The sequence below is a fragment of the Nyctibius grandis genome, chromosome 29, assembly GCF_013368605.1.
Source record: "Nyctibius grandis isolate bNycGra1 chromosome 29, bNycGra1.pri, whole genome shotgun sequence".
Taxonomy (NCBI): Eukaryota; Metazoa; Chordata; class Aves; order Nyctibiiformes; family Nyctibiidae; genus Nyctibius; species Nyctibius grandis.
The window spans coordinates 422,583-447,632 of NC_090686.1; the positions used below are offsets into that span (position 1 = coordinate 422,583).

At 55.3% G+C, this 25,050-nt stretch overlaps 1 protein-coding gene across 1 annotated transcript; it reads left to right on the forward strand.

The window, feature by feature from the left end:
• The first annotated feature begins 933 nt into the window (after positions 1-933).
• On the forward strand, positions 934-23,614 carry OCRL (OCRL inositol polyphosphate-5-phosphatase). Its single transcript, XM_068419892.1, has 24 exons — positions 934-1,003; positions 1,148-1,227; positions 1,956-2,035; positions 3,400-3,438; positions 4,110-4,220; positions 4,299-4,394; positions 4,805-4,925; positions 5,014-5,175; positions 6,196-6,297; positions 6,766-6,880; positions 8,394-8,510; positions 8,662-8,846; positions 10,401-10,512; positions 11,605-11,714; positions 12,696-12,831; positions 13,765-13,875; positions 14,180-14,345; positions 14,560-14,795; positions 17,836-17,859; positions 20,117-20,236; positions 20,457-20,541; positions 21,065-21,192; positions 21,982-22,093; positions 22,199-23,614. The coding sequence occupies exons 1-24, from the start codon at positions 971-973 to the stop codon at positions 22,321-22,323; spliced, it is 2,706 nt and encodes a 901-aa protein (XP_068275993.1). The 5' UTR covers positions 934-970; the 3' UTR covers positions 22,324-23,614.
• Positions 23,615-25,050: the final 1,436 nt, after the last annotated feature.

Here is a 25,050-nt window from a genome sequence, read left to right on the forward strand (position 1 = left end):
CTTCCCGCTGGTGCTGGAAGAGCTTCCCGTGCATCTCCCCATAGATCAGCAGGCCGCTGCCGCACACGTCCACGAAGCCTTCCTCCTCCTCCTCCTCCTCCTCCTGCTGCTGCTCCTCCCGCGCCGCCGCCAGCGCCTCCTCCACCCGCTGCATGCGGCCCCGCAGCTTCTCGCTGGGGCGGATGGCGGCCGCCAGCCGGAACAGCCGCAGGGCCTCCTCCAGCTCCCCGTCGCCCGCCGCCGCCTTGGCGCCGCTCACCAGCCTGCGAGAGCCACCGTGAGGCCTACACCCACCGTGAGGCCTACACCCGCCCCGGCCCGCACCGCCCCCGCCCCCGCCCCTCCGCCAAGCCGGTCCCCGGGGCTCCGCCACCCCGGCCCGCCCTCGGGGCCACCCTGCCCGCCGGGATCGGCCCCCGCCCGGCTCAGCCCCGCCGCTCACCGCCGGTACCGCTCCTCCTGCTCCTCCTCCAGGCCCGCCATAGCGCTCGCGCTGCCGCCTCGCGCTTCAAACGACCGCTCTTCCCGTCGTGCCCCGCGCTGCGTAGCGGACATGCAAACGAGCGGAGCTCGCAGCCAATCAGCGCCGGGGGAGGCGGGGCCGCGGGGCGAAGTGACAGCGCGGGGCGGGGCCGCGCTGCTGGTGGCCGCCCCGCTCCGCCCGTGCCCCTTCCTGGGAGCGGGGGGGACACAAGGGACCAGCGCCGGGCCCCACCCCCCGCTCCGCTCCGTGCGGGCACCCCGGGAGCGCTGCAGCCCCGCCACGTCCCGGCGGGGGCCCCCCCGCTGCAGCCCCGGTTCCCCGGAGCCCCGCCCCCGGTGCAGCCCCGCCCCGGCCGCCCCGCCTCCGTCACAGACGCGGGGTGGAGCAGTCCGCCCGCCGCCAGGGGGCAGTGTGGCGGGCGCGGGGCGCCTCTCTGCGCCGCCGGCGGTGATCAGCGCGAAGTCGCCGGGAGACCGAGGCGCCGCCATGGAGCCGCCCGCCGCGGCCTGCGGCCTCCTCGTATCCGCTGGGAGCCGCCCGGGGCCGGGGAGGGGCGGGAGGGGCCGGTGGGGAGAAGGAGGAGGAGGAGGAGGAGGAGGAGGAGGAGGAGGAGGAGGAGGAGGAGGAGGGCAGTCAGCCGCCGTTTCCTTAGCTGCGGCGCAGAGCGTTGCCGGCGCGGAGGTGCGGGCCGGGCGGCGGGAGCCGTGCGTGCTCAGCCTGGGCCGGCGGAGCGGCCGCTACGGGTGAGTGCGGGGCCGCGGCGGGGGCCGAGGGCCGCTGGGGGCTGCGCCTGGCGGGTGGGGGCCGGAGCAGCTCGGGCCTGGGCCGCCCGGCCCGGTGGCGGAACGTGAGGGCCCGGCGCGGCCCGGCTGCTGCCCGGCAGAGCCGCCGCCGCTGCTGCCCGGGCCGGTGCGGCCGCGTGTGCCGGTGAGTCCGGCGCTGGGGGGGCGGGCGCCGGGCCCGGGAACGGCTCGTTTCTCTTGCACCGCCGCCGAGGCCCCGGGTGGCCGAGCCTGCCCCGAGCCGGCCGCGGCCGGTGCGTCTGTGCGGGGAACCGGAACGCTGCTGGGCGTGGCGGGGCCGGCGGCAGAGCGGGTGCTGGCGGCCGCCCCTGCCCCCGGCGCGGGAGGCGGTGTCCTGCGAACGGGGAGACGAGAAATTCGCTTTCCAGCTGTGCGTTCCCCGCTGTGCCCGGCTCCCCGGGGGCTCCCGGGTGGCCAGAGCCGCTGCGGGCCTCACGCTGCATGTGTGAAAGCTGAACGGCGCTTACGTTCTCCCCTGTATGTTTTTTCACATCCCGTACGGCTCTGAGCTTTTTCCTCTTTCTCTTCTCCTATCCCAGTCGTACAGCGATAGAAGTCAAACATTGCGTGTCTCTGCAAATGCAGCTCTTGTGACTACATTAATGTTTGTCCATGTATGAGGAGGGAGTTGTTTCTGTGTTTTGACAAGCCTTTTTTTCTGTCTCCAGGATAGTCATCCATTCACAGGAGAAAGAAAACTCTGATCCGGACTATATTCCCATCAACAGCCGCTTTAAGTGCGTACAAGGTACTGACTCTCCTGGAGCGGGCTCTCTTGTGGTTGCAGGAATCTGCTGCTGTTTATCAGCAAACCTGGATTTAGTGGTTCTCGACCTGTCCCCTGAGCACCTGTATACATTGAATGCTTCCCTGTGAAACTAAAACTCGCAGTTTATGGAGTCCTGCTTCCTCCTCACCCGAGCGGGAAGTCTTTCCATGTCAGCGTACAGCCGTGAGGAACTGGGCTGGTTCAGATGCGTGGTGGGCTTGGCATGAGACAGAGCCAGCACGTTCAGCGCTTGCCTGCAACGGCTGAAATTTGGCATCTGCTGCTGTCTGTTTGTCTTCTCCATAATGGCAAGAGTTGGGAACTTTGGTCTGAGTCCTGCATGTTTAGCTCGAAACTTCTGTGAGGTCTGGCAGGCTGTCCAGCCCAAACAGCCACCTGTGGAATGGGAAAGAGCTTTAGGCCTTGTCTGGGAAGAACTTCAATAGCAGCGTACGTCCCTGGGGCAAATGCTTGTTCAGGAGTGAAGGCACCTTTTCCTGGGTTAGCTCATACCCTTCTGTGTAATTCCGTGTGGTTCTGCCCATCATTTTTGCTGTGCAGACAGGCTCTGAAGTTCATTGTCAGGTTGATCTTTCCCAAAGGAGCTGCACTGATACAGAACAAACCATCCCAGTGCACGAGAGCTCTGAATATTAGGAATCCCCTCTGTGACTCTCTGATTCTGGGAAACAGCTGTCCAGATACGACCATTCTTTCTGCTGAAGCTATTATTAATAGTGCAGATGTAAATTAAAGCTGTTTGTTCCTTTGTTGAGGTGTTGGAGCGAGTCCAGAGAAGGGCGACCAAGCTGGTGAAGGGTCTGGAGGGTCTGAGCTACGAGGAACGGCTGAGGGAGCTGGGGGTGTTTAGCCTGGAGAAGAGGAGGCTCAGAGGTGACCTTAGTGCAGCCTACAACTACCTGAAGGGAGGTTGTAGCACAGTGGGAGTCGGCCTCTTCTCCCAGGCAACCAGCGATAGGACAAGAGGACACAGCCTCAAGCTTGGCCAGGGGAGGTTCAGGTTGGACATTAGGAAGCATTTCTTCTCAGCAAGGGTCATTAGCCATTGGAAGGGGCTGCCCAGGGAGGTGGTGGAGTCACCACCTCTGGAGGGGTTTAAGAAAAGCCTGGACATGGCACTTAGTGCCCTGGTCTAGTTGCCATGGTGGTGTCAGGGCAACGGTTGGACTCGATGATCCCAGAGGGCTCTTCCAACCTGGTTGATTCTGTGATTCTTTGTTAGGACTCTCTTGTGGCTGGCAGCAGGCAGCATGCTTTTTTGAGTACTCAGTTACTGCAGCATCCAGCGTGAACTCTCTTGATCCTGTTTTTCTCTTTTCCAGAGGCAGAAGAAACTCTACTGATTGATATAGCTACAAACAGTAAGTTTTATAACCGCAGTCGTGCGGCTAAAGCTCCTTTCAGGAAACAGGCTGCCTGCTGGGCACTGATACGAGCTTATTTTACCTACCACTTCATAATCTTCTGCCATACTTTGTGTTTGTCTTTTGGTCAAGCAGGGATTGTATTTCCTGTAGTATTGTTGTCTGGCTCTTTTAGACAGTCAGTTGTCGGGACAGACATGGTCTTAAGTGCCTAGATTGAAGTATTGGCAATTGGTCAGGCTTTAACTTGTTAACTCTTTTCTCAAGGCCCTGCATTGCACTCTGAACCACTCTCATCTCCCTTCTGTTTCTTTGACCCATACTTGAGCCTAGGTTCCTACCTGACAGGTCTCTGCCTAGTCACCAATCCTGCTTTCCCTTTCAAGAAATTTTTCTTACTACTTCTAGACCTCTTCTCTGTCATATTGCAGCAGGGAGAAGTATTCCTAAAACGAGGAATACATGGCTGATGGTACCCCAAGCTGGGAGGGATATCTCAGAAGCACAGGGAAACTAGCATAGGTGCAGATTTCCATTGGAAAATGATAGCTGGAAGTTGGCTTTTGTTGATGAGCTCAAAGGATACCTAGAAAGCCTGGTCACTCTCAGGGCATGCTGTCTGTGAACCAGCCTTGGCTGGCTCTGTGAGTCTGTGTTTGTGCCTGCAGCAGGCTGTAAGGTCCGGATACAAGGTGACGAGACAGCGGAGCGGCTCTTTGAAATCCCTGACGAGGAGCGTTGCTTAGGATTCCTTTCAGAAGTGCAGAGCATACAGGAAGGTGAGCAGAGCTGTAGTTGTGTGTGTGAAATCCTCTGACTGCCAGCGGTTTCTGACAGGGCTGATTTTTTTTTCCCAGCCCACTTGAAAGCTGCTCTTCCTGAACCTAAGGACTCAGCCAGCTGGCACCAGGTGGAGAAGAACCTCCCAGGTCTATCGCAGGCCTCTTCTTCAGGTACTGAACTGTCACCTTTGTGTGCTCTGTGGTCTGTACAGTACTGGGGCACTCGAAGCAGGGGGCTGTGTCTGACCCTGCGCTCCGCAGTCTGGCCTCTGCCCCATTTCCTCACTTCACGTCACCCTGCACGAAATAAAACATCTCGGTCCTTGGACTCTCTTGCCCTGGACCATTCATTCCTTCTTGAGTGCTGTCTTCTGCCTAGTGCCTTGGTTTGTGTATGTTAAGCTCCCTCCTGCCTTGACTTGTGGGTAATACCCCTTTCTCTCATTCCCTGAGGCATTAGAGTTGATATATTGCTATTATCATTTGCTTTTTCACTTTCTGTGGAGTTATATTTTTTCCTTCTTGATCTGAGCTGGTTTAGGTTGTTTCTCAGGGCATTGTGCTTGTTTTTTTCATTATAGGAGCTCTGGGGTTTGAGGATGACTTCAATGCTTTAAGCCTAGAAGAGAAAAGAAACATGCAGAACCACCAAATGGGATCTCGCCGGGATCCCCCACCCCCTCCTGTGCCTCCAAATAGGCAGTAAGTAACGTGGTGAATCTGTTCCCTTTTTTCCTTCTCTTCCTAGACAGCAGAACCAGTTTTAATTCTGCTCTCGCTTCCTTCCTAGATTCCACCGAGAGAGAGAAGGTGCATCAAGAGACCAGCCAAAAGTGACCAACACTATGCGCAAAATGTTTTTGCCCAGCACCCAGTCGGGACAAAGAGAAGGCCTCATCAAACATGTGCTTGCCAAGAGAGAGAAGGCATACGTCAACCTTCACAACTTCAGGTTAGAGCTGTGGCTGAGGAACAGTGTGCAGAGGCAAAGCTGTTTAATCTCGTCTGTGAACTCGAATCTAGCCCAGGTTTGAAATGTGACAAGTGAGTCCAGAGGAGGGCGACCAAGCTGGTGACGGGTCTGGAGGGTCTGACCTACGAGGAATGGCTGAGGGAGCTGGGGGTGTTTAGCTTGGAGAAGAGGAGGCTCAGAGGTGACCTTAGTGCAGTCTACGACTACCTGAAGGGAGGTTGTAGGGAAGCAGGAGTCGGCCTCTTCTCCCGGGCAACTAGCGATAGGACAAGAGGACACAGCCTCAAGCTTGGCCAGGGGAGGTTCAGGTTGGCCATTAGGAAGCATTTCTTTTCAGAAAGGGTTATTAGACATTGGAAGGGGCTGCCCAGGGAGGTGGTGGAGTCCCCATCTCTGGAGGGGTTTAAGAAAAGCCTGGACATGGCACTTAGTGCCCTGGTCTAGTTGCCATGGTGGTGTCAGGGCAACGGTTGGACTCGATGATCCCGGAGGGCTCTTCCAACCTGGTTGATTCTGTGATTCTGTAACTGCTGATGTGTGGCCAGCTTGGGTGGCTAAACGGGGGTCGGTGCAGACTGAAAGTCAGTAAGTGCCTGCGGTGCAGCTTCTCCTTTTGCATCTTTTCCCCTCTGTGTGTCAGATCTCTTGACCCTCAAGTGAGACTGAACCAGTTGGGCAGAAGGAGGGTAAAGGCAGCCGTCCCATCACACTTAGTGTTGCCCCACGTGACGTGATGTTAAAAGATGTTTCACGTTCGCTGGCCTGGTGAAATGTCTTTACTTTTGTAGCATTCTGCAAAATCCCTGAGATGAGCATCGCTGAAGATGAGCCAAGCCTAGAAAAATGTCCAGTTACCCCATAGCTGGCGTGGCCCTGCACTGGACAGCTCGCCTGCCGTGTCTGCTCCCAGCCTGAATGCCGCTGCACGTGCGCTCGAGAGGCTGGGCTGATGCGGTTGTTATTGTGTTCTCCACCAGTTCAGCTGCTTTTGTGTCGTAGGTTTTTTGTGGGAACGTGGAATGTGAACGGGCAGTCTCCAGACAGCAGCTTGGAACCCTGGCTGGTGTGTGACACGGAGCCTCCAGACTTCTATTGCATCGGGTGAGTAGCAGTGACCTCGTATTTGCTTACGGGGCTGGGTTTCTTGTTGCTCCTGCCTGGATACTGGAGGGCTGTGTTTGTTTTAAGCTCCTGTCGTGTTCTCAGAGGTTCCACAAAGCTGAGCTCTGTCTCAGAAGAGCTGTCTGAGGGGAAAGAGCCATTCGGATGAGGCAGAGTGTTGGGTTAAACGAGGCTGGTGTGACAACGAAATAGATTTTCCGTGAGGCGTCCATGGAGCTCTCTGGTTGTCCTCTGCCTGAAGTAATACTCCTCAGGGGGACGACTGCTGGAGTGTATTGCAGTAGGGTCTCAGAGGCAATGTGGTGAAACTGCTGCTTTATTTAGCAAGTGGGAATATGGAGTTCCTCTTCAAGAAGAGCTGTTGCTAGAGGGTTCACACTGGACCTTCCTGTAGAAAGAGGGTGATCTGTAGGAGCGGTGGGATGTGCTGAGGTGTTGGTGTTCTAGGTTCCAGGAGCTGGACCTCAGCACGGAGGCTTTTTTCTACTTTGATTCTGCAAAGGAGCAAGAATGGCTGGCTGCTGTGGAGAAGTCCCTGCACCCTCAGGCTAAGTATAAGAAAGTGAGTTCTGTTCAGTGTTGTGGGGTCTTGTAGAGTTGTCGTGATTGGAAGCAAAAGAGAAGTGGGCTTCCCCTTTCCTCACCTGATCCAAAGAGCGGTGGTTGGAGAAACCAGGGGTGTGTACTTGGCATGTGTGTGCCTGGGTGTGTGCCAAGTATGCCAGATTAAATCTGGAGAGACTATTTCTGACCCGCAGTTGTAGGGGGATATTGTACTTTGAAGTAGAAATTTATAAAGATGGGGATGAAGATAACTTTATAAACAGGAGGTGGGTGTCAGGGAAGTAGTGTGCTCAATAGAATCATAGCAGCACGTTCAAATTCTTTATTGGTGTTAGCCTCTCACCTGTGTACTATAGAAGCAAGGTGTGCCTTGAGCTGGTAAATTAAATGAATAGCTTCTCCTTGAAGGAAATCATTTATGAGGTGAAATCTTCCAGAGGCTGCTGCCTTGGGACAGAATTGCTTCAGTTGTGGCAGCAGGACTTTCTTCTGGCTGGTTTAGAGCAAGCCGTTGTTTTTTCTCTCTGCTGTAGCAAACCTTTCTGCTGCAGGTCCCAGCCCTAAACACATTCACTAGTTTCCCCTTCCTCCTTGGCCCATGTGTTCACTGTCACACCCCGTCCTGCCTGCTTTGAGCTGAGCTCAGTGGCACGTGTTACAGGTCATCGCAGCAGGAAAACAGAGCACCTTGCTGAACTGAGATCTGTTGAGAGGCAGCCAGGGGCCATGACCTGAGCTGTGGAGACGCTCATGTTCCTGCCCCTTTGCTTTACTTGAGTTTTAGGTGAATTTCTCCCACCCTCATGAAAGGGAGAGAACAGGATATGGCTGCAGGCAGGGGGAAGTGACTGAACCCATAGATAAGGCTTGCAGTTGCATGTAAACCCCACTCCTGCAGAGTGGACTGAGTCCTTGGGCTCTTCCAGTCGAATTCTCTGATTTCAGCTTCTTCCCTCATTACGTAGACTTAATTGCAACACATCCTAATGTTTTTATGCCTCTAAAGTGAGCGTGTAGACTGTGCTCAAGAAGATTAGGCCTTGTTGCTGCCTTTCAAAGTTGTGACCCCACTGTTTTGAAGGTACAGGGAGGTCACGGACTGGGAAGTGCTCTCTGTGACATGCCCTAGCTAGAGTGCTCGGTATCTTCCTCTGGTTGCTTTGCTGATGAGAGCACAACTTTGTGTAAAAGGCTGGGACTTCACGAGCAGATCTGCTGCGTGGTTATTAAGTTTGTTACCTCGCAAGACAGCCCTGTCTGTAGGGAAGCACCAGGGTGGGGAGCGTAGTGAGCTCAGCACATCTGATGGCTATAGGGGGATGATAGATTGTCCTCCAGAACCTTGCTTTGGGACAGGAGGCCCTTGGGGTGGTGCTGCAAGCAGGGGTTGAGTACAAAACAGGATGAGGAACGGGGAGAGCCAGAGAAGCAGAACATCAGGTGGAGCAGGCAAATGAGAGCTGCATTTCCACTGCCTTTCTGGGAACTCAGGATCCCTTTTATTTTTGCAGGTGCAAATGGTCCGTCTAGTTGGGATGATGTTGCTCATATTTGCTAAGAAGGATCAGCTGAGCCATATCAGAGAGATCGTGATGGAATCTGTGGGCACGGGCATCATGGGGAAGATGGTGAGTCACCGAGGCCAGTTTGGCGCTTCCATGTATCCATGCAAGAAGCGGCACGGTCTGGTTTTGTTCCCCTGTCTGTGCCGTCCCCATCTCCCCCCTGGTGCCTCGCCTGCCGCCTGCTCTAACGGCCGCTCATACCTGCTCTCCCCAGGGCAACAAGGGCGGCGTGGCCGTGAGGTTCGTGTTCCACAACACGACCTTCTGCATTGTCAACTCCCACCTCGCTGCTCACGTGGAGGACTTCGAGCGGCGGAACCAGGACTACAAGGATATCTGTGCCCGGATGACTTTTGTCACTGATGATAGTCTACCTCAGCTCAACATCATGAAACACGAGTAAGTTTATTTTGCTCTTTTCCCTTTTGAAGCAGCGTTGAATATGCCAAATCAAGTCAGAATCACAGCGACAGGCGATTTCGTGCAGTAAGTTTTTTGGCTTAATAATATAACTGAAAATGCCACAGCCTCTGGTGTGCTGGAGCTCCTGCAGTCAAACTACGTGGTCACCTTCTCGCTGCGGTGACTTGTGCCACCTGTCCCTAACGGCCCTTTCCTCACGTATTGTCTGTAATACTTCCATTTCAGCGGGCACCGTTTCCAAGTCAATGGCTGCATGTTACAGGCCTTGAAGAAACCGAGGGGTTTTTTTGTGATGGGAAATGGGGGTATGAGTAGGGAAGAAAAGGGATAGCAGGATGGGCAGAGGCTGTGCTGTTTAGGCTTTTTTGAGCAACAAGTGCTTACGATTACTGTTTCAGTTTCTTTCTAAATGAGTTGGATGATACGCAGGCAATACTTGATTTTTTTTTTTTAAATTATTATTATTTTTAATGAGGTGACAATGGTGCTGAATAATCCAAATCAAACTTAAACATGTGTACAACAAAGCATATAAATTAAGTTTTCTTGAACCTGATACGAATGATTAATACTTCTGTAGTTAATATTTAAACCATTTAAAAACTGAAAATAAAATGTAGAGTGGATTAGTAGGGAAAAAAATATTAGATAATCCTTGATAATCCACTAATGGAAATGTTGAGGTTTGACTATAAACAGGAAGAGCTTTGATACTAGAGAAAGGTTTAGATTTTAATCTTTAAATGAAACCTTTATGGAGTAAAGAGTGAATATGACAAGTGTTTCTGGTAAGGAGGAGGCTGTAGGTCTGTTGGAAAGCCCAGAGAGGAGCAGAGTAAAAGCAGTATGATGCATACCTCTGATGAGGTATGGCTGGTGGGTGAGATAGGACAATACCATCCTGGAGGTCATAAACTCAGCAGGAACCTAACTCTGCTTTGGCCCGTTCTGCATCAGTCAGTCTTTGCTAGGTAGATGGTACAGGAGCGGCCTCATGTGGGTGAGAGAAGGGCAGTGGAAGATGAACTGGTAAAACCGTGGTATGGCACGAGGTATGAGCACGTAGATACGTGCACATCAGCCTGCCTAACTGGTTGACAAGCAGGCTCTGCCTGACGAGCTCTGGCATTGCCCTCTTCTGTACACAAGCAGAGCCTGGATATAGTATTCTCATCTAGGACATGTGTGTAGCTTGAGAGGTGATGGAGCTTGGTGAGATACACGGGTTCCACCTCATTAGAGAGTTGGTGGTCTTCTCGGGCTTTTTTCAGACTGAGGCAAACTCAATTATCTCCCATTAAACTAAGTCTTCAATCCCATGTGGGATTCCAAGGGAGGTGGACTGTGCTGTGGTATCTGCTGCCACTGGAAACTTCTGCTATCAGATGGTCTTTCACGTCTCCTTTTGCCTTCCATGTGTCTCAACCTTAATCACCAGAAACCAACCATCTATTCTCTTACACCCCTTCCCCGTGTGGCCTCCGATACTAACCCGTGGCTCTTCTTTCCCACGTTTCTCTTTGTTTGCAGTGTTGTCATCTGGCTAGGAGACTTGAACTACAGGCTTTGTCTCCCTGATGCCAGTGAGGTGAAAAGTCTTATCAGTAAGAACGAGCTGCAGAAATTGCTGACATACGACCAGGTCAGTGAACTCCACTTGTGTTTGCTCCATACTTGTGAGGTTAGCTTGGTTTAAGATGTGCCTACGCTTGGGAGGAGCTGGCAGACACTCTGCCATGAGTGTCTATAGACATAGACCCTACGCAGAGCTCTGGGTGTCCTGGTGACATCAACCTCCAAAACAAAAATAGATTGTACATTATACTGGGGCTAACCAGGTGACTTGGGCAATTACCGTAGAAGCGTCTTTGCATCTCATTGGAAGAGTTCTCTCTTACCCACAAACTACAAACTGGCACATAGGAATTTGTAACAGCAACAAAAGCTGCTGTAATCAGTGTTCTGGAAGAGGTATTGATTTGGAGGCCAGCGCTTGCAGCCAAGGCTCTCTGCTCAGCCAGTGTGACCTAAATTCTGTGCCGTGGTCTTCCCTGCTCAGCATTTCTTTGCAGCACACTGAAAACAGACAGCACCAGAGGTGCCTTCGAGATGAAGGGTTGTACCTGCGAAACAGGAACAGAAACAGTGCAATAGCATCTCTGACACACAATTTAACAGTAAAGCTGATTGATTCTGTTCTGTAGCTCATTTCTGCTGTACTGTGGAGCTTCATGCAGAAAACAACTGTAGCTTAGATTTTTGTGAGGAAAACAACTAGGAAATTTTTCAGAAGAGTAAATGAGAAAAGGAAAGTAGTGTCAGATTGTCGGCCAAGCACACTCCTGGAGGCTTTTTCTAAAATGATTGGCAGTGAAATATTAATGATGGTGATGCTTAAGCCTGAAAACTAATGAGGGCATTTAGCACAAGTGGAGCAACTAATATTTCGCTTAACTATTGTTTTATGCTGCCTGCATAGCCTGGTAAGCAGCTCTGGGCCAATTGGTCTTCAGTCTGGTTAGAAAACATTCCACTGATGTGTTGAATTTTTACCTTTGTTAAAGGTGTAAGGTCTGCGAGGCAGTTTGGGGGATGTCTGGTGAATCCCATGGCCACAGGCTGCAATTGCTCTGCCTGCAGATCTGCTCTCTGCCACTCTGCTCTGTGTGTGTGGGGTGGGGTTGGGGTGGTTTGTTGGCTTTGTTCTTTAAAGTGTTATTTTTTTCTGCTTTAGCTGAACATTCAGCGCACTCAGAAGAAAGCATTTGCAGATTTCACCGAGGGAGATATTCAATTCATCCCCACATATAAATATGACTCTAAAACAGATCGCTGGGACTCCAGGTAAATCGGCTGCCGATGGACATATTTACCTATGACGTAAAAAGCATTTTCTCACAAAACTTGATTTCCTGCTTCCTAGAGCTGGCAATACCTCTGTGTTACAGTGATGGCTGGAGCACACAGACAAGTTTGTAGTCCTTCATTTCCCCTACTTTCTGAAATCAGCAGACCCTGTATATGTTGCCCAGGCACACGCATTAAAGCTCGGTTGCTGCTGATTCCAGTAGATGAAGGCAGGTGCAGCGTGAACTCGCAGGTGGCCCTGCACTGGAGGGGTTTTGCTGCTACCAGGGACAGACAAACGGTGTAAAAGGCATTGAAGAGACAAGGAAACACCCTCTCTTAGTCATCCTGTCTCCTGACTTGCACACCCGCAGGGGTGGCTGTGCTGCGATAGCAGCAGTGGTTCCTGCTTGCTGCTCTCTGCTTGGTGCCTCCCACAGACATTTATGCATCTGCTGCAGAAGCTTGCTGTAAATGGAGAAACTCCCAAAAAGGAGTTTTAAACCATATAGTGATTGGATTTTACTCTGCCTGTGTTTATGAATCAGCGCAGTAGTTAATCTGGAGAAGGATAACCCAGGATTCAGCCTTCATAACATAATGGTGATAGCTGAGTAGACTTTCCGTAGTGGAAACAATAAGCGATGGGTCAGATTGTAGTGGGCAGAAAGATCTGAGAGCAAAAGAAACTAGTGCAGTACACGTGGCTTCAGGCTGTGGAAACAGTCTTGTTTGCGGTTATTTTGTTTGCTGATGCTGGAAAGGATGGGAATTTCAGCTGCTGCATAGGGAAAGGGGAAGAGAGCAGAAGAAATAACATAGTATTCAAGGGGAGGGAAGCGATAGGAGTTCATCCCACCACTGCTGATGCAGTCAGTGGCAGTGGGGGTGGAGGGAGCTGCCTGGCTGGGAGGGGGAAGAGCTTAGATGGTTTATTAGGATTGTTGGATTTCTCTGGTAACCTGTTTTTCTTTGTAGTGGAAAGTGTCGGGTGCCAGCGTGGTGTGATCGAATCCTTTGGAGAGGAGGGAACATAAATCAGCTCCGGTACTGCAGCCACATGGACCTGAAGACTAGTGACCACAAGCCAGTCAGCGCGCTTTTCCGCATCGGGGTAACTTTTTTTATATGCTAGGGTAGGGTCACAATGTTGTCATGCCTTCCTTGAGGAGGTGGTTAGATAGTCAAGGCACCTCTGCTAATGTTGTTGCAAGAGGACAGAGTAAATAAAAACGAGGTGTGGCCACCGTGTAGGTGTGCTGCTGCTTGCCAGCCGTGCCAGCCCCTGCTCAGCAAACAGCTCGGCAGCTGTGGTCTTCATGTGCGAGGCGGCTTGGCTGGGCACCACCGGGGTGGTGTCAAGCTGCAGTAATGCAGGTGGTCAGTGGAGTTTACCCCATCAGGTGTGGTCATGCAGGAAGGCGAAAGGCATTCCCATTGACTGCTTTAGTGATGCTGCTTAGCATAACCCGTGATACCTAGTACTAGAGTGCGTGAGCTACTGTTTCCCCTCCTCTGCAAGAAGACACAGCAGAAACCTGTAAATAAGTGTGCCTGCTGTTGCAATGTTGCCTCTGATGTGCTAAGAGAGCATGTCACTGATTCACATCTGAATTTCTTTGGTGGTGAATGCCTGGCAGCAGATTTGGGTTTCCTAGCTTACTGAATTAGAGACAGTCCGTGTCTGTTTTTGCTACCTCCTGCTCACTGGGTAGTTCAAGTCTCCTTAAAGGAGAGCTTTCTCCTCTTCCTCTGGAAAATCACCAGTAATGCTGCAGGATGCCAATGCTGTCCCATAGACATCACCCCCAGTAATCTCCCAGTAGCACGATCAGTGGCCAGAAAGACCCTAGTAACATCTGTAGGGCTAAAGTACACGTAAAGTTGCATACGCAGCTTGGAGGTCACCCATGCGTGCAAATTCTCTCAGCCTTTCAGCTGCACGTAGCAAGTAGCAAATATTTCACTTCTGCAGTTTACTCGTGATCGAAAGAGTTCCAGTGACGCTGGTCAGAAACTTTGCTGAGTGTTTTCTGCCCTTCCACAGGTAAAGGTGGTGGATGAGCAGAAGTATCGGAAGCTGTTTGAAGACATCGTTCGTCTAATGGACAGAATGGAGAATGACTTTCTTCCTTCGCTGGAGCTAAGCAGGAGAGAAGTGAGGATGAAACCTGAGTCGCTGTCCACTTCCCAAACACAGCAGCCTTAGAAGTGCTGGAACTACTTTTAAAGACTTTGGCTCAGTAAAATGGATTATAGGAAACTGACCTTTATCTGTTATCTTATGATCAGGAATTGGATTAGGAGGGACATCCTGTCTTGGCTTCTTGGCAGGTCTTCTGCTAGGGGTTCTGCACTGTGTGGGCACTTCAGTCATGGGTTGCCATCGCAGAGCCTGGGTGCCTAGTGGTGTGTCCCATCGTGGCCACTAATATGGTTTGTGTTTTCTCTTTGCTCTGCAGTTTGAGTTTGAGAATGTGAAGTTCCGTCAGCTGCAGAAGCAGAAGTTCCAGATCACCAATAACGGGCAGGTCACCTGTCACTTCTCCTTTATCCCAAAGCTCAACGACAGCCACTACTGTAAGCCATGGCTTCGGGCCGAGCCTTGTGAAGGTTACTTGGAGCCAGGTGAGTTTTAGCACGGTTTCTGCAGTGTGTGCTGGTGTAGGCTGCCACCCATCTCCACTCAGTCCTTCCTGCCTTTCCCGTGTCTCGCCTTTCTTGCCGTCATCCTTGTCTGTCTTCTCAGTTTTGTGGCCTTTGTCCCTGCCACTGTATGTTTGTCCTTGTCATCCCTTTTGGAGAGTGTCTGTGTGTTCTTGAGAGCTCCTGTCTGTTGCAGATGAGAGCACGGACATCTCCCTGGATGTGTACGTCAGTAAGGACTCAGTAACCCTTCTGAACTCTGGCGAGGATAAGATTGAAGATATCCTTGTCCTTCACTTGGACCGAGGGAAGGACTATTTCCTTACCATCAGTGGGACCTACCTGCCCAGCTGCTTTGGCACCTCCCTGGAGGCCTTATGCCGAATGAGACGACCGATCCGAGAAGTTCCTGTCACCAAACTCATTGACCTGGTGAGTAGCAGCATTCTGGAGCAGCTCTCTTAGCAGGGAGAGAGCATATTCCCTTCTCTTTACTCCTAAAAGCAGGAGTAATGCCTTCAGCTTGGGTCAGCTCTGCTGGCTCTGGCCTGATTTACTTTTTCCAGAGCTTGAGGTGCTCTTTTATTGTTTCCCTCCACTGGCAACCAATGGCTTTGGACAGCCTGTACTTTATCCCCTATTTCTGAGTAGGTTCTAAATACTGTTTGGTGGGACAAAAAAGTGATTCCAGCACCTTGTGTTTTGTGTTACTGTCGTCTTGGTGCTGGCAGGCCCAGCTGGGTGGCACTGGTGTGTGGTAAGAGGTAGGATGGAAATGCTCTCCTCCGAGGTGCCTAGGCTGCTGCTGCAGCGACCAGGGCTGCAGGATCCTTTTCCTTCTGGGTGCTTGTGGCATTCGTGCTGCTCAGGGGAAGGAACAAGCAGAAGCAGGAGGACCAAAGAAAGGACTTTGATGCTGGTAGGTGCACTGATGAGCACAGCTCAGCAAATGGCCACTCTCGTGGCCTCTCTGGCCACTTCCTCGCGCACTGACCGCAGTGAGCAAGCTCTTCTGCAGTGCGGAGATAACTCTTCCTCTCCCCAAGCTTCACCAGCCCCTAGCATCAATATTCATCCTTCTGAAGCCACTTGTGTGCGTGTGAGAGGGTGCAATTGTGCCCTAGTCACCTTTTGTCCTGGTATCTCATGGCTCTTTCTGAGATTAAGCCCCGTTTTGGGGATCTTAACCCTTGTTTTCAGCCTGCGCTCGTTCCTCTCTGCTGATGGCCGTTCCTGCCCTTGCTTCTGGGAGGTTTAGCAGGTCCTGAGCTTTAGTCTGTTTACCCATTCTTGTTGAGCCAGGAAAGCCATTTCTCTTTTGTTCACCTGAAAGGTTAGCCCAGTTCTTTCAGTCTCTCTGACATGTGATACCTTTCCTCTCTTCTCGTATCTTGCGGTCTCATCCTCACATGCATATTCTTGTCCAGTGAGCTGCTGCTCTTTCACATCTGTAGATTTGACAGCTTCCACTCCCATCCGCTGACACTTCTTTCTCTTCCCTTTAGCAACTGCACCGTGTCTCTTGCTGCCTCTTCCAGTTCCCCACCTTTGTTGTAGGTGTCTGCTTTTCCCAACATACAGAAAGGCCCTTTTTGATTTTGTAATCACAAGATCAGGCTAAGCAGAATCCAGGTGGCAAGATACAGTGTTTGCCTCCTCAATTCAAGCAGCCAGTCCAAGCCTCGGGCTCCTCATACTTTTTAGGATTCACTTGAAAATCAAGCTTGTTCTAGAAATGCGTTGAACTTGGTCTGGAGCATTTCATTGGTCTTGGTGGCTTTTCCACCTGCTTTTTCCTGCTCAGTGCTCAGCACTGACTTCTTGCTTGCTGGATAGGATTATAAAGCTACTGTCGTGTTAGAGCTATTTGAGGTCTTTTGGTTTTGATCATACCTGTGAGTTGAGAAATTCTTGGAGCCAGGACAAGCTGAGCACTTTCTGCAAGGGAGAGTGGTGCAGCCCGGGAGCATTTTGGTCCAGTTTTGTGTATTTAGCTGGTGTTTAGACCGTGCGAGGAAAGCAGCGTGTTTGTGTGTTAAGAACAATTTTCCCTCCTGCACTTACATAGTGTTAGGGCTCGTCATTCACTGCATCAAGCATTTTTCTCAGCGTGGCTAGGCTGTGTCTGTTGTCTTCAGCAGAGGGAGACTGGAGAATGCAGGTCAGTGGGGGTCTGAGAGGCAGTTTGATGCAGGACAGCAAAGTGTAGGTGGGAGCTGGGTTGGAAATGTCTTTCCTGGGGGAAGCTGCTGACACCTGAGCATCTCACCTTTGGGATTTCAGTATTAGTGTCTCATCCTATTTTTTCTTGGGATCCTGCTGCGGGCTTTAAAAAGCCTCTTGAAGAATCTTTGTCAGGAGCAGGCTAGTCTCACGGAGCTGATGGTGCTGAACACTACAGGAAGAGGTGAACAGCAGGGCGAGCAGTCGGGTAGGTGGTGGTGAGACTGTCGGGATGACTCACCCGGTTATGAAACGAGGAGCCTCTGCGCTGCGCAGCCTGGTATCTGGCATCCCAAACCTGTGACCGCCCTCCCTCCCCCTGCGCCTTGGAAGAAGAACCTGCGCCAGCTCGTGGTTGGGGCAAGCTGTTCTCTGCAAGAGGCCGGTCTGTTAAAGCTCAGCCTCCGAGGGCAGCGGGCACCGCAGAAGGCGCAGGGGAGCCCGAGGTGCTGCTCATGCCCTGCGCCGTGGCGGCTCCAGCCACGTTTCCAGCTCAGCCCTTGAATACATTTCGGTTCCTCCCACCCTGAAAGGTCCATCTGCCAAAACTCAGCTTGGGCAGCCTGCTTCTGTTCCCTCCTGCGGATTCCACCAGTGTCTCCCACTGCCAGCCTGCACCGCAGATGGATGCTGTGTTCCAGCACCGCCTGCAGGATTGGACACGCGGCCTGGAGGGGCTTTGGCACGCTCCTCCTCGCAGTGGCTTAATGCTATTAGGTTGAGACAGGCGAGCAGCCGTGCGTTTTGAGCACAAACACTCATTTCCCTGACCATACACAAAGCTGCTTAGGGGGCCTGTTGGCTCCACAGCTGCCACACACTCAGAAGTACAGATTTAGCCTGGTGAATGTTTTCTCTCTAGCCTGGTCACAAGGGAAAATGGCCAAAATAATACAGGGATGTTTATTTCGGACCGGGAAGATTCAAGAAGGGGAACTTCTTCCTGACGGGCACCTCTCATCTGCCTGTGGCCTGACTGTTCGCTAGATAGCGAACAGTGGTGCTGCAAGGCCCCTTTGAGGAGTTTGTAGAAATCCTGACAAGGTTGTGCATCATGTGAGCAGGATTTTTGCTAATTGGCAGGCAAATCTCTCACCACAGGTTTAACTTTGGCCATGTCAGCAAAATGTGTGAAGGACCTGGCATTCAGCGGGTTCTTGTAATGCAAAGTAGGTTTCTGCTTAATCTGAGAGTGCATTCTCTCTCTTAACCATACTTTTTCCTCTTCTCTCTTTCCCACTGCTCTCAGGGAGAAGACAGCTTCTTAGAAAAGGTAACTCAAGCAACTGCTGGGGAAGCCTGCTTCTCAGTGACTTGTTTGTAAAGAGTGAGAGTTTTCCCCTTGGTTTCGGCTGAAGAGGGAAGGGGAGGTGGGTGCAGAGGGAGCACTTGTTCCAGCAAAGCCTCTTAGCACAGCTGTGGGGTGGATGAGAACAGGTAGGAGCACAGAGTGGCCCCGTAGCCAAGATGGACCAGCCCCACTGAGCTGCTTAACGCTCATCAAATTTGCTTTGGGAAAAAAAAACTCCTGATCCTAGCAGCGATGATAGATGTTTCCAGAAAAGATTGGCAACCGTTGACATATCTGAATTGGCTCTAAGTGTGCACACAAGGTGGGGTTCACCACAGCCCCCTCCTCAGACGTGGAGAGAGGGCTGACTTACAGAACTGACGTCTTTTGCTCTTTCCATCCTGGTGTGTCCTCAGGGAGGCCGAGGCAGGGCCTCGCACAGGAGGCAGATGTTCCCCTGCTTCCTCGAGCAGCAGAGCTCGGGCTGGCGGCTCACAGCCCCCGACGCCTGAGCAGGATTGGAGGCCAAGCGAGTCCAACCTGCCGCGCAGGGAGCAAGTGGGAGACGTGGGTTTGTTCCTGCTCTCCCTGCGCCGGCTCAGGCGTTCGGTAACTCGTGTGAGCTGGCTCTGTGCAGGCTCCCTGGGCTGGGTGACCTGTCCCTCGCCAGGCTGTCAGTGCAGTGACAGGGTAAAACAGGAGAGGGAATGGATGTCCCCCCTCTGAGAGGGGATGGAGCTCAGGTGTTGAGGCAGATACAGCTCCCAGCCTCCGTCCTGGCAGAGGGGACAGGAGTTTGGTGCCTGTCTTCTGGGAACTGCCTTTTGCAAAGCATCCCTGTCCCTTCCTCGCAGATGGCAGGAGAGGGCGCTCGGTGCCTGGCCAAGGCTCGAGGAAATCCGAAGGCCCAGCGCCGCCTCCTCCTCCTCCTCCGCCCTGAGGAGCCCCAAGCCTTCTCCTCCTCCTCTGCTCCAAGCAGCTGGGCTCTCCTGGCCGGGCTCTGCCCGAGGGTCACGCCGAGCGCAGCCTGGCTGCTCGGGCCCCCGGCTCCGGTGCTGCGGTGCCCTCGTGGGGGTATTTTCTCTCGAGGAGCCCTTGGCTCTCAGAGGGGTGCACAGCTCTCACCTTCTCCCTCGCAGAGGACAGTTGTAAGGCGCTTGCCTCATGTGCTGCTTCCCAACCTCCCCGCGTGCTTGGCTGGCTGAGGCAGGCGTGGAGCTGTGACCCAGCGTCTGCGAGCTGGGTAAAGTCTGCTGGTGTGCGGGGCAAAGCAAAGCTGTACTGTGCTGTGTGGCAAGCGTGGCTATCGCCCGTGCCGGCGGGGCTCGTGCCAAGCTGAGGTGTCTCTGGGTGCGCCGGGGGAAGCCGAGGGACAGCGATCCCACTTGGCACCTAAGCTGCCGGCTGAACTGAAGCGCTTGGCCTTTGGCTTGTGGGGCTCCTCTCTGCTGCTGCCCTCGGTGCTGCTTGTGCCGGTCGCTTCTGGGCGCTTCTGCGGAGCCTGCTTGGGGAGAGCTGTGCATGGCTTCCTCCTGGGGAGCACACCAGGAGCGATCGTAAAGGGAGAGTAAAATCGAGCAAAAAAACATTGATCCCGTTAAAGATTGGTGTGATGGAGATTGCTGAGCGGTTGAGCTCGTCAGCTGCTTTGCATGAGTAAGTGGGAAAATGTGACAGCGGTGTCAGGGCAGTGTGTGTTCAGCAGAGACCTCTCCTTGGGAAAAGCAGGAAAGAAGCTTCAACAAACGGTGGTGTTTCAGAGCCCGGAGGGCAGACACAGTCAGAGCACAGTGGGGTCGGGAAAGGCAGGTCCTTGGCTCTGCGTCCCGAGGAGATCAGCTGGACAAGCCGGGCGCGGTGGTTGGGCTGATCCTACAACGTGGCCGCTGATGCAGCAGGAGGAGTCGTCAGGCTCCAGCCCTCCCGTGTGTCGGCTGCAGGGTGGGAGTTGTGACAAGGGCAGCAGGAGACCCGCGCTGGGGGAGCTGGTGTGGCTGGGGGAGCTCCTCCGAGGGGGGGCCCGGACTCTTCTGCGGCGTCATGGTGGACCAGGCGGGTTCTGTGGGGCAGCGGGAGGGAGCGGAGCTGGGACCTGCGGAGCGACGGCTCTGTGCTGTAAAAGCGAGAGGGGCCAGAAGAGTCCTGGGTCCTGCTTCTCCCCCTCTCCAGGCTTCCTTTATCAAGGCCCCTCTGGCGAGGCTGAGGTTTCCCTGAAACCTTCTGTGCTCTTTGCCATCAGGAGAAATCCATCCTGCCCTTGGTCTCCCTGGACGGCGAGGAGGCGAGTGAGGTGCCGCTGCAGGTGCCGAAGGAGATCTGGCTCTTGGTGGACCACTTGTTCAAGCATGCCTGCCGCCAGGTGAGGAAGAGGGCCTCTGCCGTGCTGGGAGGCTCTGGAGAGCTTGGTGACCAGCTTCAGCAGCAGCTGGAGACCAACTCCAGTTTGGTGTTTGCAGGGCAGGGCTTCTCCCCTGTGCCCGAGGCACTGGCTGAGGTACCAGCTTTCACCCTGCTGTCGCTGTGTGCCTCAGTCTGTGTGAGGAAGGTGACTTTGTCCATCCCTGTGCTGTTTTTGGCAGGAGGACCTGTTCCAGACTCCAGGCATGCAAGAAGAGTTGGAGCAGATCATTGACTGCCTGGACACCAGTATCCCCGAGACAATCCGTATCCTTGCTGCACCTGACTGTCCCAGCAGCCTGCTGGGTCTCACCTCGGCTGGGAGAGCTCCTCTCGGGAGAGCTCGTCTGTGACCTTTAGCTGGCAGGGTCCCTGCTGGGGGGCTGGTCCCCCCTTTCCCCCAAGAGAGAACTTCTTTTGTGGCCAAACGTATGCTGGCTAAAGCAGCCCCAGGGCCAGAGCTCTGGAAGCTTCCGCAAGGCTGTGCCAAGTGCAAGAGCTGATGAGGGTGGACACTGCGGGGGAGCATGGTCTGGAGAAGGGGCTAATGGAGCAGAGAACTTCTCTGGGGCTGGAGGGTGGGCAGAACAGCACTTCCCATGGATGGGGGGCAACAGAGGAAGAGGAGGAGGGCTTTGGTGTCAGGGAGCCGTTAGGCAGGCAGAGAACTTGCCAGACCTGCGAGGAGGAAGCAGAGACTAAGCAGGTGGGAAGGAGGAGAGGCAGGGAGCAGGCTGGGGAGGGAGGTGGTCCATCTGCTCAGCATGCCCCTTGATTCCCACCGCTCCAGCGGGCAGCAACCACTCCGTGGCTGAAGCACTCCTCATCTTCCTGGAGGCTCTGCCGGAGCCGGTGATCTGCTACGAGCTGTATCAGCGGTGCCTGGACTGGTCGCAGAACAGCCGGCTGTGCCGCCAGGTGCGGGGCTGCCTCTGTCTCTAGCCTCTTGCTGCAGGCTCGGGGCAGCTCTCCCCGCTGCTGCGAGCTCTGCCTCGGTCCTGGGGCTCGCTGGGTCCTGCTCCCTTCCCGTGGGTGGGCGAGGGGCTTTGGGAGCAGGCGCTCGGAGGTCCTCTGTGGTGGGCAGGGTGACCTGGGTGCTCTGGCAGTGCTTTCGTGCCCCAGGGTCGGCGCTGCAGTGTCTTGCCACAGTCCTGGTGGCTTCCAAAGAGACCCCAGTGTGCCCTGGGTCACCCTGAGCACATGGGGAAGAGCAGCCCCAGGGAGCGGAACAGCCTCGGCTGGTCTCGAGGGCTTAAGCAGAGCTGCAGTTCCTGTGCTTCCCTCAAGGACTAGGAGCGGCTCTTAAAAATGGGGCAGCAAGCAGGGCCAAGCGTGTCCTTGGGCAGGGGAAGAAGTTTTGGGGCACGTTTTCAGTGCTGGCGTCAGGAATCCTCTTGTCCTGGTCCTCGTGCTGCTGCTGTGTGTCCAGGGGGTGAGAGCTGGGATTTGACTGGAGCAGCCCCAGGGCAGGGGTGGTTTTTGCCTGGTGACCTGGTGTCACCAGGAGCCAAAGCCCGTGAGTGCCATCAGCATGAGGCTACAGCTGGTGGCTTGTTGCTTTCTTCCTGGGCTTGTGGCTTGTGCCGGTGGTCACGCAGTGGCCTCAAGGCCGCAGAAGGGGGAAGGCTGCCCGTCGGGAGCGCCGCGGCGTGCCCAGGCTGCAGCCGTGTGAGCTGGGAGAACTTCCCGTCTCCGTTTGCTTTGCAGGTGATTTTCCAGCTGCCTCGCTGCCACCGCAGCGTGTTTCGGTACCTGATATCGTTCCTCCGAGAGCTGCTCAAATACTCGGAAGACAACAACGTCAGTGTCGCCATGATCGGTGAGTGTGTCGCTCCTCTGCTGCCCTCGCTGAGACATAACCCCCTCCTGGCGCCTTCCAGGCTCCCCGTTCCTCACCAGTAACCAGTGTTGCCCACCCCTGCAGCCGCCCTGTTCTCCAGCCTCCTCCTGCGCCCCCCGCCCAACCTGCTGGCCAAGCAGACGCAGCAGGACCGCCAGCGGGCCATCAGCTTCCTCTACAGCTTCCTGCTCGCCGGGGAGGAGGAGTGACTCCTGCCCGGGTGCCAACGCCGAGGCCCGTGCCACCAGCCCTGCGCTGAGGCCAGGCCTCTGACAGCTCCAGAGGGGTAAAAGGCTCGAAGCTACTCCCAGTGCCGTGTTTACTGGAGGAAGGGACGTGTTCCCCTCTCCTTCCTGCCGCTGTACCCTACGCTGCAGAGGACCTGCACGCTCATTGCACTGCCATCCACGACAGGAGCCTCCTGCTTTCTCCCCGGGAGCTGGATGGATCTGTTGAGACCCAAGCGCTGTTGCCAGCGGCCCCATCGTACCATGGCAGTGTCACCAGTTCCCCGGGTCACGCTTCTCTCTCCTTTTCCCCCCCATCTCCCTGGAGCCATCGTGGGGAAGGGTGGAGACTGCCGGTGCCCTTGGAGGCACACGTGCTGGTACGCACTGACTGGGGTCGGGCACGTGTCACCCTCTGCCACGCTGCAGACCACGCCACTGTGCTGTGAAGGCTGGACTGTGGCTGTCCCACGAAGGTTCATGGACGTTTGGCTCTTGCCTTCAGCAGGGCCTTCTCCTCTCCCTGTGCTCCCAGCCCTCTGCCGCTGTCGCCTGCGCCTGGCTCTCCTCTCTGCCTTCCCCTGTGCCCCCGCTTCCTTCTGGGACACAGGATGGGGGGTGAGGTGGAGGGGCCCAGGCCAGGCAGGGCCATGAGCTGTGCTCTGCTTCTCCAGGGCTGTCCCTGCGCGTGGCACGGAGCAGGACCCACCTCCTGTCCCCCCCACCCTGCTCCCAGAGCTGCAGGGGTAGGACTGGGGCTGGGTGACCGCGGTGGCGATGGGATGCTGTCCTTCCCCTCCTCCCTGTGGTGCTTCCAGCGGCTACGGGCTGGGGGGAGAAGGTGAGGGGGGTAATGAGCCCCAGAGGAGCATCTGTGGGCACGTGGGGGTGTTGTGGGGAGGGGGCTGGAGTGCCAGGGTCACATACAGCTGGGGAGGGGACACCCCTGGGTCCCGGCTGCTGGTGGGTGTCCCACTGAAACACTAAGCGGGGTCCTGCCTGCTCGGGGCAGGGGCTGCGTGGCCTTGGCTGAGGGAGGCCGCTGCCAAAGACGGGGGGCGTGGGGGGCTGCGGGCACAGAGCCCCGCCGGTGCCTGTGCTCAGCCCGCGGGTGTCCGTGGGGCTCCGTGGTCCCCGTGTGCTGGCTGAGCTGCTGGGGGCTCCCCTCCCTTGTAGCTCTTCGTTTTTTTTTCCTTTTCTTTCAAATTTTTAAATTACATAATTTATTGGGAAACTGTTAGTTCCAAATAAACCTCCGTTGTGCCAGGTTTCACACCGACCCTGCCGTCCCTCACGTAGCTCTGCGTGGCCAGGGGGTGGCCGCAGCATCCCGTGATGCAGAGTATTGGTATTATCACAATCACAGAATCAACCAGGCTGGAAGAGACCTCTGGGATCATCGAGTCCCAACCATTGCCCTGACACCACCATGTCAACTAGACCAGGGCACTAAGTGCCATGTCCAGGCTTTTCTTAAACCCCTCCAGAGGTGGTGACTCCACCACCTCCCTGGGCAGCCCCTTCCAATGGCTAATGACCCTCGCTGAGAAGAAATGCTTCCTAATGTCCAACCTGAACCTCCCCTGAGAGCTGCGGCTCTGCTCCGCCGTCCTCCCCGCCCAGGGCTCCGTCTGAGAGGCTGGAGCCTTCCGAAGGTGGCTGAGTCCTTTCTGGGGCTCTCCCACTGCCCTGGTAGCATGCAGGGCAGTGCTGGGGCACCCCAGCAGCCCCATGCCCCTTCCCTTGGCTCCTGCTCCTGGGCAGCAGCGTGCGGGCTCCTGACAGGGCCACGTGCAGCCCGGCGCCGGTTGCCCGTTGGCCCACGCCACACCGGGATGGTGCGGTTGGCACGGAGCGGGGCCAGGGGAGCGGGCACAGCAGGGCCCCGGCGGGTGGCACAGGGCTTGTGCAGGCCCGAGCAGCGATGCCCACGGACCCCGGGTCACTCCACCCGCGCTGGCTCGGCCACGGGAGCGGCGATGGAGAAAGCCAGCGCGTCCTGCCGCAGGAAACGGCCACCGGTGTCATCTCCATCTGCTTCCTGCCGCCTCCTTGAGAGCGGGGCCGTGCCCGGGCAGCTGCTCCCAGCCCCGGCACGGAGGGGACCGGCGCAAGGTGCCGGCATTGTTCCCGCGGCCGCCACATTCCTGCCGCTGCCGGCGGAAATGCCGGAGCGAGCACGAAGCCCTGCGGCTCCCCGGGGATGGGGCCGGGGGCGCGGGGGTCCTGGGGGCTGCTCTGCGCCGAGGTGGGGGCTCACGCACACTGCCAGCACCCCCCGGGCGTCAGGGGGACGGAGGGATGCTGGCGATGGGGGGTGGTGGGACTGGTGCTGCTGGTGGCATCCCAGCAGCGTGTGCCTGCCGCGAGCCGTTAGGCTCAGCCTGTGATTGCGGCACTGCCCGTGTCCCATGTCCCCTTGGGATGTCCACTGCCAGCACCACCAGTGTCCCATGTCCCCCTGGGATGTCCACTGCCAGCACTGCTGGTGTCCCATGTCCCCATGGGATGTCCATCACTGGCACAGCCAGTGTCCCCTGTCCCCCCGGGATGTCCATCACCGGTACCGGCAGGGCGGTGGGCCCTGTCTGTCCCCCTGGACGCAGCCAGAGGTCCCCAGGCCTGGAGGCTCCAGCGGTTGCTCAGCCCGTCCCCGTCCCCGCTCCCAGCACACCCAGCACCCTCGCTTCCCCACTCAGCGAGCTGGGG

Coding starts and splice junctions, on each gene's coding strand:
- OCRL (XM_068419892.1), top strand. CDS start 971: ATGGAGCCGCCCGCCGCGGCCTGCGGCCTCCTC. Junction 1,228..1,955: donor CGGCGGAGCGGCCGCTACGG/GTGAGTGCGGGG, acceptor TTCTGTCTCCAG/GATAGTCATCCATTCACAGG. Junction 8,847..10,400: donor CTCAACATCATGAAACACGA/GTAAGTTTATTT, acceptor CTTTGTTTGCAG/TGTTGTCATCTGGCTAGGAG.